Raw genomic sequence first — 21458 nt, 5'->3', positions numbered from 1 at the left:
TCCTCCAACTTTTTCACTTAATAAATACAATGTTTCAAGACACAAAAGACAAGTTTCAATCAATCTCTTCATCTGTTAAAGATACTGAGAAATATGTTAAGGATGTAAAATTGAACAAAGATAAATATAACAACTATTGGATAAAAACTATTATGGTAAATAATATGAGTTCTTCAATTTCCTTCAGTGGAAGGGCTTTTAGTATACCTGGTAGAACATCAATTAAAGTATCTCTAACAAAAGTTTCTCCTCTCCTTCTAGTAATATATTCAAAACTAGAAAAAGCAATGAAACAAGAAAAAGTATCAAAGAACAAAAACCTTATGGATGAAGCTTTAGAAAGAAAAGATAAGACCATCTGTAATATGCAAGGAGAAATTTGTATTTTTTCAACAACCCTAAAGATGTAAATCTTGATGAAATAAAAGATGTTAATATATCAGGTGAAATGACATTTCGTTCAATAGTAGTTAACGATAATTTTAAAATTACCTTTAATATAAAAAATGTTGTCGTTGAATCTGATAATGAAAAAAGTATATCGATATCGATGGTAATATACAACTGAAAGTATAGATGAATTTCAGTTTAAGTAAAGTTTTACTATATAAATATGCTAGACTTTCCTGATTCTCCATATGACAAATTTGAGAATTGTCCTGCGTGTGAAAGACGGGGATTAAACACAGAGTCAAAAGCCTATAAACAATGTATATTCTGTGATTATCTTCTAATTAATGATAATAAAAAATATAAAAAGGAAAATAATTCTTTTAGATTTACACCAAAAATGAATTACTTTACAAGATTGATTAGAGAAATGAATGTAAAGTATGAGTATGATAACACACCTTTCCTTACAAGGGAAGAAACTGAACGTATAAGAGAAATGTTCAAAGGATTGTTGTTGTATATTATTCATGGATGTAATTTTCAGGGAAATATCAACACAAGATATTGTATAAATAAAATAATGGATTATCTTGAAATTAAACCTGAACTTAGGATAAAATATAGAGTTTCTAAAAAAGCCAATAATAAATTAAATAACCTGTTTTTCAAATATATAAATGAATGATTTTTTACCTATTTGGGAAAATAAGATAAAATTTAACAACCATAAAAATCTCCCAAATTCATTAAGATGTCTCATAGTTGGTTCAAGTGGATGTGGAAAAACCTGCTTACTTTTAAAAATGCTCCTCACTCCCAACTTTTTAGATTATGATAATTTAATAATTTTCACAAAGTCGAGTTTTCAACCAGAGTATCAACTACTCTCACAAGGTTTTAATGCTGGTCTTCAAAAGAAGATATAATAGGTTTATTTAAACGTCAAAAAAACCTAAATGATTATAACATTGAAGATATAATTCAACTATTTTGTGATACACAGAGATGTAAAAAGAAATCAAATCTTATAACTTGTATTCTTAGTGATAATACGGATGATATACCGTCTCCCCAAGATTTGGATAAATCAAAAAGAACCTCGTTATCTTTGATGATTGTGTTAATGAGAGAAACCAAACGGTAATGGACAGCTACTACACAAGAGGGAGACATTCTTCTTGTAATTGTATTTATCTTAGTCAATCGTACTTTCAACTTCCTCGTCGTTCCATCAGAAACAATGCTAATACTTTTATTTTATTCAAGTTAAATTCAATAGATATCAATAATTTTTGGAGAGATAATTGTTCTACATTATGTAGTAAAAAGAAATTTGAGGATTATATGAAGCACACGACTGAAAAATATAAATATATTGTTGTGAAACAAGATGAGATATTAAGGGATATATTTTTTGTTTTATAAACAATTACATATATAAATGACAACTATTATTATAAATCTTGTGGGTAAATCTGCTTCTGGAAAAAACTTTCATAAATCAAGGTTCTTGTGTAGTACAAATGAGAATATTGTAAATTTACTTAAAAAACACCCCGTGATACGCATTGTATCAACAACAACTAGAGCAATAAGACCTGGAGAAGTAAAAGGTGAAGATTATCACTATATTTCAGTGGAGGAACATATGCGATTGAGGAATGAAGGACAAATATTTGAGGAGGTTTCTCTTGGTACAACAAAATATTCACATTGTAAGAGTGAGTTAAAGAAACTAAAATCTGGTGGTGTTGGGATATTAGAAACTAATCCAGAAGGAACGAGACAAATTATTAAATATCTGAGCGGAGTGAAGATTTTATCATTCGGTTTTGATGTTGATGAAGAAACTCAACACAAACGTATGAAAAGCAGAGATGCAAGGATTAGTGAAGAAGAAATTACAACTCGCATTAATGTTAATAAAGAATTTGATGAAATATTTAAAGAAAAGGATTTATTTGAACACATCTACTTGAATGATGAAGAAAAGGAAAATTTCCCTGTTGATCTTTACAATTCATTAAATGATATTTTACAATAAATAAATGGATACAAAAGAAAGAGCAAGAAGATTTAAGGAACATCAAGAGTTGGTTTCAAAAGTTGTAAAACAACAGGAAGACATAAAGAAGAAACGCAGACAGAAACTAACGGGCGAAGAAGCATTTGAAAAAAAACAAGAGAAATTTTTTAAACCACTTTTAAAAACTTCCCAAGAAAAAATGAAAGATGTTTCCACAGTTCCCACAGTAGAATATACTCCTAGAAAGCTTCAAATGTTAAAAGATTTCAGTCAAATGACGGAGGAAGAATTAGAGCATTTAGGAGAATTAGAATATGATGATGAAGGTTTATTTCAACAACTGGAAGAGATTAATCAACCCCCTGATTATGTTGTGAATGCTGTTCAAAACAATGAATATTCAGCGGATTCAAAAACCAAAGCAGGACTCATTCCAACAGAACAACCAGCAATATTTCATCTTGTTCAAGAAAAGGTATTGATATTTAATGATGAATTAAGGTTCTTAAGTTCTGCTCAACCCCCTGTTAAACTAACTTCGAGATTAATGTTTCTTCTCACAAAAGATGGAAGACAAGGTTCAACTGTGAGGGATGAATCAAAGTATATTGATAAACCATTGGATATGGAAAATAATGATGATAGAGTATATATTGATTTGCTGAACACTCTAAATTATAAGGTTATTCTTTCTGGTAAAAGTAGGAAGAATGAGAAGGAGAAACACATTATTCAGGCTTTAAGTATCCTTGGTTCAGGTATGAGTTTTCTTCCAAATGACCCATCGCAATTAGTTAATAGACTGTTATTGTTGTTCGGCAGTAAGAAGGCTGGAAATAACAATTGTTTTAATGAAGCATCAGCCATTTTAGACCAGTTGATGAACATGAAAATAATTAATAAATCTCAATATAAAGACATTTTAACTCATATTAAATAAGATGAGAAGCACAATCCTGAGTTTTAATTTCACAACAAGCGACCACACATCTTCATTCCCATACCCACTACAACTTGACACAACAAAAGAATATGAGGCATCTTTATTGTCCATGGAGACTTATAATACCTTATTTAATATAACCGAGAAAAATGACAAGTTTAGTTATAATCCGGGAAGTGGATACAAAACGATAACAGTCTCACCCGGAGCATACGAGATTTCTCAAATATCTTCCGAAATTGCTCGTCTTATGAAAGAACAGGGTGATGAACCAAAAAATATTGTTATAAACATTCAAAAACATACTTCAAAATCAACGATTAAAGTTAAAAATAACTACAAGGTTGATTTCACAATTGATAATTCATTTAGAGAGTTATTAGGTTTCTCCTCAAAAAAGATTGAAACTAATGGGACGTTTTACAGTGATAATGTCATTCAAATATCCTCAGGAATAAATTCGGTGTTAATTCACTGTGATTTGATTGATGGTGCTTATAATGATGGATTAAAAACAAATACAATATTTTCATTCAGCGCATACTCAACCCCAATTGGTTATAAATTCAATATGGAGCCTAAAAATTTGGTTTATCTACCTGTGTCAGGAAAAACCATACACAGAGTAAATTTTAGGATAACCGACCAAGATAATCGTGTGATTTCTTTTAATGGAGAAGTTATATCCATCAGAATTCACCTACGTGAAGTTTTTCAATAAATAAATACGATGGTTATTGTGAGGAAGCACGAGTTGGGAAAATATAAAATAATTACAGGGGATGGGATGTTCCTTTCCCCGTACTACAAGGGTGAAGGTATGTATCTTGGTAGAGGATACTATAAACCTAAGAGACAAAGGGGTGTTGGACATCAATTTAGAGGAGATGGGATAATTGATACTCTCATGGGTATTGGTTCAACTATTCTTAAACATAAAGACCTAATTGGTTCAACTGCTTCTGCTGTGGGAAATGTAGCAGGTGCTGTAAAGAGTATAAAAGATGCTCAGAAAGAATCTCATAAATTACAAGCAATAAAAGAAATTAAGAAAGGTAAAACTCAGTTGTCCCCCAAGAACGACAGAAAATAATTCAAATACTTGGATCAGGGTTTCAAAAGTTTTAACATCTTTTTCCTAAATAAATACAAGTATGGAAGCAATTGATAGTATCTATGATTTGGATGATACTATTATTATCTCAAACTCCACTAAAAAGAAGATTACTTCAAGGTAAATGCAATAACTGGAACAGACTGGAATACAAATGGTACAAAAAGTTTTGAAATAAATAATCAACAAACCTATTTGAATCTCTCCGAAAGTTTCTTGTTGTGTAAATTTAAATTCACTAAGGCTGGGAATAACACAAACGCTACACTTGTAAATGATTTCTTCTGGAAAATGTTTGATAGTGTGCGATTGTATATTGGAACACAAGAAGTTGAAGCGGTTGATTATGTCTCTGCTGTATCTGAAATGATGAAATTTACACTCTATACATTCAGTGATAGAATGGGAAAGGGGTCTGTCGAAGGTTTTATTCCTGATATGTCAACGGGATCAAACACAGACCCTGGATATATTCAAAGGAAAGGAATGTATAATGATGATACAAAAGCAGAAAATAGTTTTACTGTGGCAGTTCCTCTTAAAGGTATATTTGGATTTTGTGATTATGATAAAGTTCTGTATGGTCTTAAAATTAGATTTCAACTACAAAGGAATGATAATGAAAATAGATTGCTTTTTGGTGTTGGTAATGCTTTTGGTGATCAGAATAAATTTGTAATTGAGGAGATGAGTTGGTATATCAGTGAATATACTCCTAATCTTAAAACAGAAGAGATGTTGAATCGAAGACTTAACTCAAAAAAACCACTCAGTGTATCATACCTCAAAAGAAGATGTCAACACGTTAAACTCAATCAAACTACTTACACGTGGAATTTGGGTGTTCTGGAAGGAAAGCCACGATATCTGTGGATGATTTTTAAAAAGCCAGATGGTGATACTGCGACTGATAAGAATAATGCATTGAGTGATAATGCTAAGGTGAAACAACTTCGCGTTTCTCTAGATGGAACATTTTATCCACGAGATAGATTGGAAATTAATTGGGAAAAAAATGATTTTGCTGAAGCATACAAGTCTTACCAAAAGGTGTGTGAAAGTAATGGAAATAAAGAACCTATTTTGGATATGACAGCATTTAAAAGTTTGTATACAATCTATACGTTTGACCTGAGCGCTCAAAAAGAAACTATAAAGTCTAATCGAGTGGATACTTCCCTATACATTGAAAGAGGAGAGAGTGAAGAAGTTGATACATATTGTTTGCTTTTGGAAGAAACAGAATTGCAGATTAATACAGATAATGGTGTGATGATTAGTCTCACATAATTTTTTGTTAAATAAATGAGTGGCAAAGTACCAACTGGGGTATATGTTAATCAAATCAATCTTCATAAACTATCATCTTGTGTTCAAAATCAAAAGCCTTGTACGATTAACGTTAATACAATTCAGAGAAAAGGAGCAGTAAGAATTGATGTTTTGCTCACAAGAGAACAGGTTAAAATCTTGAATGACACTGGCTCACTTAAAATTAAAATGACAAAACCAATGTTGAAAAAATATTCAATAAGAGAGACGAGTGGAGGATTTCTCCCATTTCTAATTCCTTTATTTGCTGGTTTAAGTGCGGTTGGAGCATTGACGGGTGGTATTTCAACAGCGGTCAAAACTGCCAACGAAAGGAAGGCTCAACTCCAGGCTCAAAAAGAATTGGAAAGACATAACAAAGAGTTGGAGAAACAAATTAGTGGAAGTGGTGTAATTGTAGATTTTGCTGAAAAACTTGAAGGTCTGCCTGATAAAGCGAGATTGTTAGTTGGAGATATGCTTTCTTCTATAGCACAAGCAGGTGTAAAATTAACGAAAAGAGGTAATGGATTATATCTTTCTAATAAATAAATGAGCATTGATGAGTGGTTGAAAGAATTTGGAAAGAATACAACATCAAATTTACAACTTGCCAAATATTGTAAGAAATTAAAAATTCATAATGTGGTTATTTGTATGAGAGATGAATTAACAAATGTGTCGAAACATACAAAGAATATTATTATGAACTTAGAAGATAATGATGGGAACGGTTCTCATTGGGTTTGTATTTTTAATAGTCAAGACAAATATTATTTTGATAGTTTTGGTCTTCCACCACCTGTTGAAGTCATAAAATTCTTACAGAATGGTGTTTATCAAACATTTCAAGTCCAAGAATTAAATTCCAAGTGTTGTGGTCAATTATGTCTATATGTGTTATTTCAACTCAACAAAAATAAAAAATTTTATGATATTATTTTTAATCTAATATAAATGACTTATGTTGGTAAAGATGGTTCTATCTTTGGTGTATCTCAAGAACTGGATATTGATTTATCAAATTATTACACAAAGGCACAGGCTGAACGACATAAATATAATATAAACAAAAATATTAACATGAAAAATGCTTATAAATTAAAAAATTATCCAAGCCCGACTGACGCGAATGACTTGGTGAGATTAAGCGATTTATCACAATATATATACTTAAATAAAACGGCTGTGTATTCTAAAGATACAGAAGTGTTGATATTATCTCCAGGTCATACAGAATTCACAGTTCGAATTAAAATAAATTTTTATAAAGAAGGGCGTATCGTTTGTATGAGAATAGAACAATGGGGGTATGATATGAATGATTTAGGGTATAATTGGTCATTTAAAATTAACCTCGAAGACCTGGAACAATTAAATCAGTCTCGTAAGGAAGAATATTATCCACTTGGTATCGAGAATGAGTTTTGTGGAGCCACGATTAGTAAACAACAAATAAAAGAATTTAATAAGGGTAAATATAATAATGGTTTTGCCCTTGTTTATCTCATGAAAACAGAAAAAACAGGATTATATATAATAAGTGAGGAAATACAAAATTATTTAACTATGGGAAGATGGGGAGGTGTTTCGTGCCATAATATTATTCTAACATATATTTCTAATACATAAATGACAGCAAGAAGGCTTCAAGAAAATTATCATTTCTGTGTTCAAGCATACCTTCAAGAAAAGGGTATTCGGTATTTTAATAAATATGTTCTACAACATAAGAATGAGGTATTTTCAATAAAAGATTGGCATTATGCTGATGTTGATAAACCAACAACTTTAGATTTAATTAGAATGTTAAATAATGAAAAAATTATAAGGTTAAGAAAAGGTAAGGCTCTTTTAGAAATTCAAAAGAAATTTTATTGGTATCCTGTTGTAAAAAATTATTTTGGATACAGGAATAACAAGAAATCCTGATGAATATATGTATAATATTCTATGGGGTGTAAACGATTCAAGTATAGTAAGGGATGAGGAAGGAGTTGAAGAAGAGAGGGAAGAGGAGGAAAAGGAGGAGGAGGAGAGAGAGAAGGAGGAAAGAGAGAAGAGAGAGAGGGAGGAAAGAGAGAGAATGAATAAATATCAAAATATGGAAACCAGTGAGATTCAAAAAAGAATAGAGGTATTAAAGAAATTAACTTATCTCACCAGGGAGGAATACAAAGAATTAAAAAGTCTATTTACAATACTTTCGACAAGACTATCGACATCGAGAAGACATGTATTTTAATTCAAGTTTTTTCTTAAATAAATGGAGGAGAGAGTGAAGGCATTTCTAAGGATTCTTTATGTTTTAAAAATTAAGATTCAAATGTGCATGTTGGAAACTAAAAAGGTTTTTGCACTCTGCAGAAATTTTTCTCATAAATAAATGAGTTATTGTCTCAAATGTAAAAAGAAAACTAATACTAAAAATATTTCATATATTAAAAGTAAAAATAACAGGGTTATACAAAAAGGTATATGTTCGGTGTGTGGTTCAAAAAAAAATCAATTTATCTCCAAACACAAACTCGGAGGAGATATACAAAAGTTTTTATCAGGAAGTAAATTTACAACTACTGGAATACCAGGGGAATTACATCTTCCAGGGTATTCTTTCTGTGGTCCAGGCACAAACTTGGATAAAAGATTAGATGAGGCAGACAATCCTAAATCCTGGAGTAAACCAATCAATAGAGTTGATGAAGTGTGCATGAGACACGATATTGATTATGGGAATACCACAACGTTGGAAGAAAAGCATGAAGCCGATAGAGAAATGTTATATAATTTGTCTCTGATACAAAATCCAACCTTGAGAGAAAAAGTTGATAGGTTCATCGTGAAGAAGATGATTAGTGCTAAATTGAAACTTGGACTTGTAAATTCAAAAAACTTATAGGCTCTAATGATGCCATTAAGACTGAAGAGCAATTAGCTGATGAATTACATAAACCAATATTCACAAAGTTTCAGAGAAGGAAAGTTTATTCCAAGGAAGTTGATTATATCTGGTCTGCTGATTTGATTGAACTCAATAATGATAAGGGGTACAAGTATGCTTTAACCGTTATTGATTTGAGGAGTAGATATGCGTGGGTTGTCCCTTTAAAAAACAAAACAGGTAATACTCTTGTGTTAGCTTTTCAACAGATATTTAATAAAAGTAAGAGAAAACCTAAGAAATTGTGGACTGATGAGGGTAGAGAGTTTTATAACAAGACATTTATGAATTTTTTAAAAAATAACAGTATTACATTATACAGTACCTTTAATGAAGGGAAGGCAGTTGTTGTTGAACGTTTTAATCGTACCTTAAAAGAGAGACTATATAAAAAATTCACACAACTCGGTTCACAACAATGGTTATCTTTTATTCAGGATATTGTGGATAAGTATAATGACACGATTCACACGTCAACGAATATGAAGCCATCAGAAACATTTACAAAATTAAAATATGAAAAAGAGATTAATGTCAGAAAACCTAAGTTCAAAGTTGGTGATATCGTAAGAATATATAGGTGGAAATCTCATTTTGAAAAGGGTTTTACTGAACGATGGACGAAAGAACTTTTTAAAATTGTTGATGTAATAGATACAGTTCCTTGGACTTATAAAATATATGATTTGGAAGGGGAAGAGATTTTAGGTTCATTTTATTCACAGGAATTACAAAAGACAAAACTAAGCATATAATACACCTTTGTGGACACTAGAGGGACAAGTCCGAGGTGTATTACAGTATATAATGTGTGTCAAGGGGGACGTTCTTAGATCTGTGAACCCCAAACACAGAATCCTCAACTGAATAGTCAAGGCTTAACTTTTGTTTGTTGATGTGTATGTGTGTGTGTCCCAACCCTCACATTCAAAATCTCAACCCCAACCCTCACATTCAAAATCTCAACCCTAACTCAATCCTCGCCCAACACAATGTCTTTTTCAAAATGAGATTTCCACCTATATATATATATTTTTACGTTTTTTTTTTCTTCTTCCAATTCTGTCTTTTAAGGCTTTCAGGTTTGATGACGTAGAAAGGGGGAGTAAGCCTGCACTTTCTTCCCAGAACTTTCTTGATCTTGCTCCCATCAAGCACCATCCGACAAAGAACTACATCGATAGGTTTAGATCCCAAAGAGTGATAGCAACTCCAAAAGTCTCCAAAATATAAATAAATAAAATAATAATAATAATAAATAAATAAATAAATAAATAAAAGCCCCCAAAAAAGTTTCAAGTGTCCAACATAAACCCAACTTTCCAAGTCTTCAAGGTATAACCACATTCCCGTTGAGTTTCCAAGATATGTATCACATTGTGAGTTATCAATCCAGAACCCACATTTCAAGTATTCAAAGTAAAACCAACTTACAAAGTCTCTTAAGGATAACTCATTTACTGATTTTTTCAAAATTTGTGAGTCTCCAAGGTAGGACCCATATTTAGAACCATCTTGGCAGAACCCTTTTCCTGAGTCTCCAAGGTAGTTATTTAAACCATCAAGGCAGAACTCATTTACTGATTTTTTCAAAATTTGTGAGTCTCCATGGTAGGCCCCATATTTAGAACCATCTTGGCAGAACCCTTTTCCTGAGTCTCCAAGGTAGTTATTTAAACCATCAAGGCAGAACTCATTTACTGATTTTTTCAAAATTTGTGAGTCTCCAAGGTAGGCCCCATATTTAGAACCATCTTGGCAGAACCCTTTTCCTGAGTCTCCAAGGTAGTTATTTAAACCATCAAGGCAGAACTCATTTACTGATTTTTTCAAAATTTGTGAGTCTCCAAGGTAAAACTTGTATTCTGGCTCATCAAGGTATAACTTGTTCAGTGGGTATTGTCTTGATAACTCACAATGAGTACTATTGCTGTAAAACTCTTTTTCAGGATTTTGCTGGTCTCCAAGGTATAACTCTTTGGTTGGGTCATCAAGGACAAACTCGTTCTGTGGGTCTTGGTCGCTCATAAGGTCTTCAACCAAGCCAACAATTTCGCCCCAAGTTGTAGCAAAAGCAGTATTTTCATTTCGTATTTCAGACACAATTTCCTGTGAGAGAAAATAATAATGTATTAATTAAGTTATTTAATTATTAAATGAGTATGCTTCAATCAAAGTTTGAAAATAGGAAAATAAAAAATCTTACCTCAATAGATAAGAGGTTTGAATCCAGTTCATCAACTTGAAGGTTTAGTTCCATAGAAGACAGAGAGTTCCAAGGAACACCAAAGTCATCCCACTCAAGGTCTTCAACCAAGCCAACAATTTCCCCCCAAGTTGTAGCAAAAGCAGTATTTTCAGATACAATTTCCTGTGAGAGAAAATAATAATGTATTAATTAAGTTATTTAATTATTAAATGAGTATGCTTCAATCAAAGTTTGAAAATAGGAAAATAAAAAATCTTACCTCAATAGATAAGAGGTTTGAATCCAGTTCATCAACTTGAAGGTTTAGTTCCATAGAAGACAGAGAGTTTGAGACAAGCACACAGAACACCATTGCCAGCAAGAACAAATGTTTAAAATGGAGCCTGGGTTTGAAGCTTTTATAGAGAAAGACTGGTGGGTGTGGTTTCCTTTGGAAATTCCCTGGGCAAGCCTAGGCAAGCCTTCATTGGGAAATTTTTCAAAACCATAACATCCTGTAATTTTCTAGTGATTTCTTTGTGAGTCAGAGATGAACTGGAAATGATGTAAGAGTGGGCGGGGCTTAGCAAAAGTAGGCGGAGCTTAGGAAAAGTGGGCGTGGCTTAGAAAAAATACCTTATGAAAAGTGGGCGGAGCTTAGCAAAAGTGGGCGGAGCTTAGGAAAAGTGGGCGTGGCTTAGAAAAATTACCTTATGAAAAGTGGGCGGGGCTTAACAAAAGTGGGCGGGGCTTAAAGAAAAGTGGGCGGGGCTTAACAAAAAATAACCTGTGGCTCAGGAGGTGGTCAAACAAGAGCATTAAGAGAAGTTTATCATTTCGTAATGGCACAAATGGGGTATCTTAAAAAATATAAAGATTCAAATGTTTTGTTTGTCAATATTTTAGATGGGGATTATTGTGCAAAGAAAATTAAACTATTGAAGGAATTTGAGAATGAACAAATCTTTATAGGTTCAATGAGTGAGCTGTTCAACCCCCAGGTGTTCAATTCAATGAGGTTCAACCTCCAAGTTAAAAGGGGAGACAAATAAATATACCTTGGGATAAAAAGGGGGGTTTATTTTTAGGGAAAAAAAATATAAATCGCTGAAAATCCCCCATTCATTTACATGGGGAAAAGTGAGCCAGAATCAGTATTCTTACCCTACTAACGAGCCATTTTTTGGAAATTTGCTCTCGTTGCGATTTTATAGCCCTTCAAACTTCGTTCTGATTCCCCGTATGGGCCGTTCATAAAGTACGTACATACAAAAATAAAAGTATTAAAATATTAAGAACCGGGACTCTCCGAGACAAATATTACATTTGAAGCTTTTGTCAGATTTAATAAAAACAATGGAACACAAGTTTATATGCACACTTACTTTCGTATATGACATTAACATTGTTTTGAATGTCAATTTGTACTTTTATTTTCATAAATGACGTGCTGTGACATTAAAAGAAAAAGGTAAATTACACCGCTAGGGACTGCATTGTCATGGCTTACAAACACTGGTTCATAAGGAACTGCTGGCTTTGCAAGCGATTACCAATGTATGAGGGGGGTGGATGGTTTTGAAACCCGGAAGTAGAGCGTACGTACTTTATGAACTGCCACTATTCCAGTCTGGCACAGAGTTACTTTCGACCTCTGGCAGAGATGACCGGCACTCCCTCTAGGGGTATTTTTACAGGTGAATTTGGTTACACGAGAAGGCGTATCCGTGGCTCAAAATCCACAGTGAATACATTTTTAAACGCAACAGTTTTAATAAATAATTCCCGGGAAGAGGATACAATATGGAATCAATTAATAATAAAGACCATTTAGAAAACCTGCAGGCATGCTCAACTAGACAGAAATGGTCTCGAAACATAAATGTTAAGCTAACGTATCACACACAGATTTGTTCAGTGACACAGAACAGCCACAAGAGGGGACAGATGGAGAGTTAGATATAGAGGTATGTAACTATTAAGGTATGCCTTCATGCGACATTGGCGAGGCACAAAACAGTTGGTGTTTCCTCTCCTGGAACGGACTGCTTGGTTGACATAGGATGGTATATCAATAGCAACTTCATGGTGTCCTGCCTTGTGGAACCTAATTAGCCATCGTCAATGTTGCAATGAAGGCCACTCCAAGGAGTGCAACATTGACGTAATGCTGGAGGTTCTGGCATAGCCATTAGAGACAAACCTTGCTGCACATCTTTGTACCATTTCCCGTTTGTTTTTTACACATAGACTTGGTGGGGCTCCCAAACTGATGCTGCATGCTCAAGTTTGGGATGTACCAATGCCTTGTATGTAACTATCTTAACTTTTTTGTGTCACTTTTGTCAGTGAAGACCTTTATCTTTGTCCCTTGATTGAATCTCTCCCTGATGTAATTGATGTATCAGAAACATAAGGTGATCGAGAACGGTCCCCCTCAGGGGACCGTTCTAACTGGTAACTGGTATTAGTTGAGATGTTTCTCGATAAATAACATGTTGACTTCTCTTGATTAACAAAACATTGACTTCTCTTGGTTAGCCAAGTATCTATCCATTTTAAGGTTTCATATATTATTCCATAGTGAAGCCTGGTGTTGGCGCAGTGGTTAGGGCAGCGGCTTGGGATCCAAAAGGTCCTGAGTTCAAGCCCCGTTGGCCACTGAATTAATACACCAGGGGGTTGACTCAGCCTGTCATCCTTCTGAGGTCGGCGAAACGAGTACCAGTATACTGGGCCGGTGTATACCCCGGTTAAAATAGGTGTACCATATCCCTGTGTCGTAAGAGCCGACCAGGGTTGCGTCAGGAAGGGCATCCGGCGTAAAACATGTGCCAAATCACTGTGTGGATCATACGGATGATCTGCTGTGGCGACCCCTAACGGGAGCAGCTGAAAGAAGAAGAAGAAGATATTATTCCATAGTGATTGATTTTATTCAGGAGTTTTTGATGTGCCACAGGATCAAATGCTTCACTAAAATCTCGTATCTGCATATCAATTTGTGCTCTGGGTTCTGGGCTAAGGTCATGCATGATCTCTTCCACAGTGTTCACAAATTGTCTCACAAGAGTGGCCTTTCAAAAAGTCAGTAGCGCTAAACTTGTGGATTTTTTAAACGATCTTTAAAATCATTATTTTATTAAAATTGAAGTATAGAAGGGGGTTCGTAATGAAAAAAGAAAAATGTTTGTGGGTTTCCCCTTCATGGATTCACTCTATCGGGATGAATTTATTGAGGCTAGGTTTGCAGATTGCGGTCATTGCGCTCAAATAATCGTGGGTTGGCGAACTATTTTCCACATTTATTCACATAATTAACATGGGCAATCAACACAATAACTCCCTCAAACCTTCCAACATCATCACAACCATCATCTCCATCATCATCATCATCTCAATCAACTCATCTTTATCATCGCCCTTATCAACATCACCATCCCATTATTGGATCAAGTGTATCATCTACAAGAATAAATGTGAGTGTGTGTCAGTGTATCAGTCAGTGTGTATGTGTGTGTGTGTCTTCTGCATAACTCCAAAACCATGAAACCTAGCAGCCAGAAACTGTGCATGCACACTACGGGAACTCCAAGGAAGTGCATGAGTGAAAATTGGGTGTTTGGGTTCGTTAAAACACCCATTTTGAAGATAATTAATGGCCTTATTTAATTACTAGAATGTAAGACCCGTCGCTTCGCTGACGGAAATACCAATCTTTGCTGTGATGGCTAATCAATAGGGCAAGAAGAAACAGGATTCCTAGGAGTTTGGTGATAACCTGTGTCGCAATTTGACATTTGCAGTTTTGCCACGTGTGCCCATGTACCCATGAAAAAAGAATTAAAAAAAAAGTCACAAATCTTCCCGAGAGTTTCTTGACTCCACCGTAGTTCGGTTTATTGAAATCTGCTAATCTGTTCTCAAGTTATAACATGACAAACAAATAGACAGACACGGCTCCTTTTCTAATATTGATATCCTTAATCAGGCGCATCCTCGCCACCTCACTCTCTCTCATCCTTGGTCACCTCGTTCTCCCTCGCTGGGGTCTTAATTCGCCATTTTGTTTGGCCTGCTCAACATTGCCTTGAGTTGGAATAGGCCACAACAGTTTTTTAATGATAAAGCGCTCAAAATGTTTTTTTCACTTTACTCACTCATAACATCGAATGCCTCATCAACATACCTACGAATCGCTGCATGCATCAATAATCGCTTTTACAATTGTTATAGTTTTCAGATTAGGAGCTTGGAGCGATTTCATGCATTATATGATGCAATTTCTTATGATCTACTCTCACAGACTGATTAACATATATAATCGAAATATAATTTGAGTTTGGAGGATCGGATGATGTGGACTAAATAACTCAAAATCTGGAGTGAAATCTGAAAATGTTAAGAAACTGGTGATGTTCAGTTTTTTGCAGATATGTGCCATTACCAATCAGCTTGCCATTGAATGCCTAGCCGTCTTTATCATGCTATTGCCTAACCGTCTTTATCATGCACACATGATGATGAGTGGTGGAGTTCCTTATCAACCATTTCATTGGAGTGCTTTGCTTGAGTGCTTAAGCCACTTGCCAAGCACCCTCCTCTACTATAGTCGATAGCGGTACAGTTTATCTCTCGATCGGGATGTACAGTTGGCAGTTGCTATAATACAAGGTAGAGGTACATAGATAGCTCACACGGACGTGGTACATATGAGTTGATTAGGATCTGTAAAGAGACTCCGCTGGTCTGTATGTGTGCCTGCACGCTTGGTTACGGGCACCGTGGTGGTGAAGTTTCATCCTGTATCTTATGATGATGATGAGTGGTGGAGATTTTAATTTTTAACTTCAGCAGCGTACAAGCAATTATGTTTTCCTTTGTCCTCGTGACTGTTTCTAAAGCAATTGGTTATTTTATATGAACCGAGTGTGCTTTATAAAGGTTATATGATTTCTCTTTGTGAGTTTCAAAGCAAAATATATGTGATAACATCCGATTTCCTAGCCATTTGCCGTATTAACCCGTTTCCAAATTACAGAGCCAAATTTTTTTCCACCCATCACTTGACGATTGCAGAACATCTCTGAAATTTCTATAATATGCAGCGTTGTTTTTAAAATTTGTTGATTGAAATTCCACCAAATCAAAGGTGAAAGCAACTCAAGGTTTTTGGGTTGTATACGGTACGACCTGAAGTCGGTAATCACACTGACTCCAATCAGCTGATTACCGAAAAATTTCCATGGCCAAGCACTAATATACATTGTGTGTGTGTGTGTGTGTGTGTGTGTGTGTGTGTGTGTGTGTGTGTGTGTGTGTGTGTGTGTGTGTGTGTGTGTGTTTTGTTCATATGTTTGACGTATCCTGGCAGTGTTTGTCTCCAGACGTGTCTGTGTGGTGTTTGTCTCCGGATGTGTCCAGACAGTGGTTATGGTTGGACGGTGTTTATCTCCGGACTTGTCCGGGTGGCATTTATGTCCAGATGGAAGTTTGTCTCAGGAGGTATCCGGGCAGTGTTTGCCTCCAGATGGCTTGGCTCGGGACGTGTCCGGGCGGTGTTTGTTCTGGATGGGAGTTTGTCTCCGGACATGTCCAGGCGGTGTTTATGTTCAGATGGGAGTTTGTCACTCGACGTGTATGGGCAGTGTTTGTCTCCAGATGGTTGGCTCCAGACGTGTCTGGCTGGTATTTATCTCCGGACGTGTCCAGGCGGTGTTTGTCTCCGGATGTGTCCGAGCGGTGTTTGCCTCCGGACGTGTCCGGGCGGTGTTTGTCCAGATGGGAGTTTGTCTACGAACATTTCCGGGTGGTGTTTGTCACCAGGTGGCTTGACTCCGGACGTGTCCGGGCGGTGTTTGTTTCCGGACGTGTCCGGGCGGTGTTTGTTTCCGGACGTGTCTGGGTGGTGTTTGTTTCCGGACGTGTCCGGGCGGTGTTTGTCTCCAGACATGTGCTGGCGGTGTTTGTCTCCGGACGGTGCTTGTTGCCTGACATGTCCGGACAATGTTTGTCTCCAGATGGCTTGGTTCCGGACGTGTCCAAGTGGTATTTATCTCCGGACATGTCCGAGGTTTGGTTTGGATGGGAGTTTGTTTCCGGAGGTGTCTGGGCGGTATTTATGTCTGGATGGGAGTTTGTCTCAGGATGTGTCCAGTCGATGTTTGTCTCCAGATATCTTGGCTCCGGACGTGTCTGTGCAGAATTTATCTCTGGACGTGTCCGGGCGGTGTTTGATCTGGATGACAGTTTGTCTCCAGACGTGTACGGGCAGTGTTTGTCTCCGGACGTGTCCGGGCGGTGTTTGTGTCCGGGCGGTGTTTGTCTCCGGACGTGTCCGGGCGGTGTTTGTCTCTGGACGTGACCGGGCGGTGTTTGGCTCCTGACGTGTCCAGACAGTGTTTGTCTCCAGATGGCTTGGCTACGGACGTGTCCGGGTGGTATTTATCTCCGGACGTGTCTGAGCAATGTTCGGTCTGAATGGGAGTTTGTCTTTGGACGTGTCCAGGCGGTGTTTGTCTCTCGATGGCTTGGCTCCAGATGTATCCGTGCGGTATTTATCTCCAGACGTTTCTGGGTGGTGTTTGGTCTGGATGGGAGTTTGTCTCCGGACGTGCTGGACGGTGTTTGTCTCCGGATGTGTCCGGGCGGTGTTTGTCTCTGGACGTGACCGGGCGGTGTTTGGCTCCTGACGTGTCCAGACAGTGTTTGTCTCCAGATGGCTTGGCTCCGGACGTGTCCGGGTGGTATTTATCTCCGGACGTGTCTGAGCAATGTTCGGTCTGAATGGGAGTTTGTCTTTGGACCTGTCCAGGCAGTGTTTGTCTCTCGATGGCTTGGCTCCAGATGTATCCGTGCGGTATTTATCTCCAGACGTTTCTGGGCGGTGTTTGGTCTGGATGGGAGTTTGTCTCCGGACGTGCTGGGCGGTGTTTGTCTCCGGATGTGTCTGGGCGGTGTTTGTCTCCGGATGTGTCTCGGCTGTGTTTGCCTCTGGACATGTCCGGGCGGTGTTTGTCTCCAGACCTGTCCGGGCGATGTTTGTCTCCGGACATGTGCTGGTGGTGTTTGTTTCCGGACAGTGTTTATCTTCGTCCATGTCCAGGCAGTGAGTGCTTGGTTCTGGGTGCTATTTATAGTATGACTGGTTGAAAATCAGATTTCAGACATTATTTTGTTTCCATCTTTACTGTTATTCTATGCGGATTTTATTTTGATGAGACAGTATGAATCGTAATTAATGCTCCACCACTCGTCTCCCTTCCCTTTGTCTCGCTTCACGCTGCCTTCCCTCCCCCCATCGCTCCTCACTCTCCCTCCCTCCTCGCTCCCCCTCCTTTCTCCCTTCCTCTCTCTCTCTCTCTCTCTCTCTCTCTCTCTCTCTCTCTCTCTCTCTCTCTCTCTCTCTCTCTCTCACACACACACACACACCCCTTCCTGTTTTCCCCTTCTTTTTCTCCCCAATTTAGTATTCCTGTCAGCGAAGGAACGAGTAGTATTTGCTTGTTATTATTAAAGGTAAGTTTCATTATCTTATTAAGTCAAGAAAAAAATTAATTGCTTTTATGTTCTTAAAAACATTTATTCAAGTAAATAAATAGCATAACATAATGCACAAACATGTTAATTAAGGGTACGGTTTGGGTAAATTTATAAGTTGACGTCCCTAACCCTATTTTCCCCTTAAGTTGTGAATTTGCAGTTCACGGGGATTTTCAAGAATGCAACCCCTGCAAACGGCAATGCCCTCCTGTATATACTTAAACACGACGTGGGGTATCGCGTTCTGTGAACCCTCTCGTGTTTTTTGTTTTCATGTTATTGTTAAAAAAGTATTTCGTCATCAAAGGAAGAATGCATTGTGAAAGCTGGAGGCGAGCATGTCTTATTCTCAGGACAAATTGACAAAATGCCCTTTGTCTCGTGATGGTTATGAATCGGAAACTGCCAAACTGCAAAACATACACAAATCTCATGCAGAAAAACATCACCACATGTGGTTTCAAGATGTGCATTTCAACTGCCACCGAGCAAGATGTCAGCTCTGCAACAACTAGTCATGGCATTGCAGCTAAGACTTTCTGTGACACTGTGGGTCTGCTTTTATCTGTGAAATTGTCAACCTGCATCTCTGGTAATGATGGCACATCAATGGCAAACTTTCCATCCGACCTCTCCTGTTCCTCCTCTGACCATGGTCATGTCAAAACCCATATATGTCTTGCTATTTGTGGGGAGTGACCAGAATACCACAGAATATGGCTATCCACACAGGCTAACTGGCAGGGACTGCAATCTGCACTCTCACAAAAGGATTGGACTTTTCAATTTTCAGATCATCTGCTATTGATTTTGTCTGTGAATACTTTAATAAAAGCCTAATCCCCCTCATGCACTTGTTTATCTCATTGTGTCTGGAGCTATATCTTGTTCATACGGTCAATCCTACTCACTGAATCTTGGGGCGAGGCAGTTGTGCTTGAGCAGCTAGCTTTGTCAATATGGGATGCTAATCTGGCTGAGGGCAACTTTACATCACTACATAAGACTTGCAAGAAGTGCTTGACTTAGAGAAGCCAGAAAGTATCACCTTGCAAATGCCAAATGCAAAGGATGAACTTTCCAGCCAGTCTCCCTTTGCAAAATACTGGAGATGCTTTGCCAAAGTCTGTATATTGTGTATGCTCCCCTCAATCCACTCCCTCATCTCAAATAGTATCACCGCAAAATCTGCCTGAGAAAACGCAAAAAGTCTCAACTTGCTGTTTATCTCCAAAGCTCATGTAACTCAACCTATCCCGCTCTGTCATTATTTACACTGATCTGGCCTGGTCACTCAATTCTGGACATGATGCTGCTGCTCTCTCAGCAATGGTCTGAAGTGCTAAATCTCAACCAAGAGGTCAGGACTGTGTCCTTAGACATATCTTTGGTATTTGATACAGTCTGGTGTCCTGCTCTTCTTGCCAAGCTTGCTGTCTGTGACCTACTTATCAAAATGGAACCTTCACCTCTCAGTGGAGGCTGGAATGTTCGAAGGAATCTTCTTGGGCACAATCTTGTTCCTCATCTATACTATAAAATGAGTCATGCGTGTGTCCGTGCGTGCGAGTTCCAACCATTCGTTGGACAGTTTGCCTGATTCCACCCAAAACTTTTATACTATGGCTGCCATATTTATATACTCCATCTACAGTAGGTCTGAGGTTCCACATAGGCCTCCATTATAAGGCTCGTGCTTTCTAATTCTCTCACCTCTTTATTCTAACTCAAATTGACATCTAATTTCATTTTTCAGAGTTGATGAGATAGTTTAAGACTCAGTTTTAAAAAACGGGAAGAAAATCAAATGCAAATTGGTCTTTTTAGACAAAAATGCATTTTAAGTGAAAATAGGCCTATTTTCAGTCTCAGGAATGAAATGTAAAGTCCATTCAGGCTCCCTCACAGTTCTGTCTTAACTCTAATTTGATATCTAATTTAATTTTTCATCGTTGCTCAGATGGTTTCAAACGCGGTTGCAAAAGGCGGGAAGAAAATCGGACAAATGTTGATGTTTTAAAAGTCAAAACATTTTATTTGCTGTTTCAGGTCGGGGGTGATGCTGGGAGCGGGAGCTGGGTGGTGGGGGGGGGGGAGGAGGATGAGAGAGCGTGAGGGGAAGAAGGGAGAGTGGGGGAGGAGGGGCAGGGGAAAGAAAGAGAGAGAGAGAGACAGACAGACAGACAGACCAGGACCGGTAGGCGACATGGCTGCTCGCTCTGGATGGAAAGCTGGCCGACGTGACTAGCCGATATTCATGTACATGCTATCAATCAATTTAGCACAATAAATATGATTATCACAGCCCTCTTAGTTTTCGCCCAGAAATGCGCCTTGTGAAATTTCAGCCATGTTTCCCAAGAGACTAACAAATGGCAGCCCTGGTAATTCCATTTATGCATTCGCTAAAGATTTTATTTTTTTTATATGATGCTGTAAGACATTCTCCTTGGGCACAAAAAAAACAGGTCCCTCGGAGGTCCAGTTTCGGAGGTATTGATTTTTTTGTACAGTCCACAATAAGTGTACGATGTACGATAAAGTATTTTAGCTGTTGCTAAGCAACGGAGGTGTGCATAGCAACCATTCATTTTTTGTGTACATGCTAGCCACATTGTACACATTTCACCCAAGTTTCATCAAAATCAGACTCTTTCTCTTCGAGATATTCGCAATTAACCGTTTCTGAAATGTTCGACATGTACTCGCCAAAAACCTATCTCCTCTTACAAATATTTTTTGTTCGAGCTGAAAATTGGCATGAAAGGAGCTCAATAGATTGCGCACAGAACTCTAAAGGCGCTGTCACACCTTGACGTTTTAGCCAGCAATGGCAACGTATAAAAATGTACGTAAAACGTTGGCATACGCTGAAGTTTTGAGGTTTTTTTTTTTTGTTAAAGTTTTGGTCGTATTCATAACGTATTGGTCGTATGCATAACATATTAGTAACGGGCACAGAACGTTTCGTTGTCTTATCGATAACTTAGGCCAACGACT

At 37.3% G+C, this 21458-nt stretch overlaps 2 protein-coding genes across 2 annotated transcripts in view; one reads left to right on the top strand and one right to left on the bottom strand.

Annotated features, from left to right (window-relative positions):
* Nucleotides 1-19173, top strand: part of LOC147019864 (uncharacterized) — a 105345-nt gene extending 86172 nt beyond the window's left edge. Inside the window, exon 9 of the mRNA XM_085894643.1 lies at nucleotides 18386-19173. Within this exon, the coding sequence (XP_085750769.1) occupies nucleotides 18386-18412 (27 nt within the window). The 3' untranslated portion in view covers nucleotides 18413-19173. The remainder of the gene's footprint in view (nucleotides 1-18385) is intronic.
* On the bottom strand, nucleotides 9142-12054 carry LOC147019865 (uncharacterized). The gene is made up of 3 exons (XM_085894631.1): nucleotides 11197-12054; nucleotides 10935-11099; nucleotides 9142-10837 (listed from the first exon to the last, which is right to left on the bottom strand). The coding sequence occupies exons 1-3, from the start codon at nucleotides 11287-11289 to the stop codon at nucleotides 9764-9766; spliced, it is 1332 nt and encodes a 443-aa protein (XP_085750757.1). The 5' UTR covers nucleotides 11290-12054; the 3' UTR covers nucleotides 9142-9763.
* Nucleotides 19174-21458: the final 2285 nt, after the last annotated feature.

Source organism: Eptatretus burgeri, chromosome 9 (assembly GCF_056783735.1).
Source record: "Eptatretus burgeri isolate ZD-2024b chromosome 9, Ebu_testis_v1, whole genome shotgun sequence".
NCBI lineage: Eukaryota > Metazoa > Chordata > Myxini > Myxiniformes > Myxinidae > Eptatretus > Eptatretus burgeri.
Note: the sequence above shows the minus strand (reverse complement) of the source record. Positions and strands in the feature narration are given on the sequence as shown.

What these genes read in the sequence shown, in the direction of transcription:
- LOC147019865 (XM_085894631.1), bottom strand. Translation starts at nt 11,289, where the DNA reads ATGGTGTTCTGTGTGCTTGTCTCAAACTCTCTGTCTTCTATGGAACTA. An exon ending in CAAACCTCTTATCTATTGAG is followed by an intron (nt 11,100 to 11,196) that starts GTAAGATTTTTT and finishes TTTCTCTCACAG; the next exon opens with GAAATTGTATCTGAAAATAC. An exon ending in CAAACCTCTTATCTATTGAG is followed by an intron (nt 10,838 to 10,934) that starts GTAAGATTTTTT and finishes TTTCTCTCACAG; the next exon opens with GAAATTGTGTCTGAAATACG.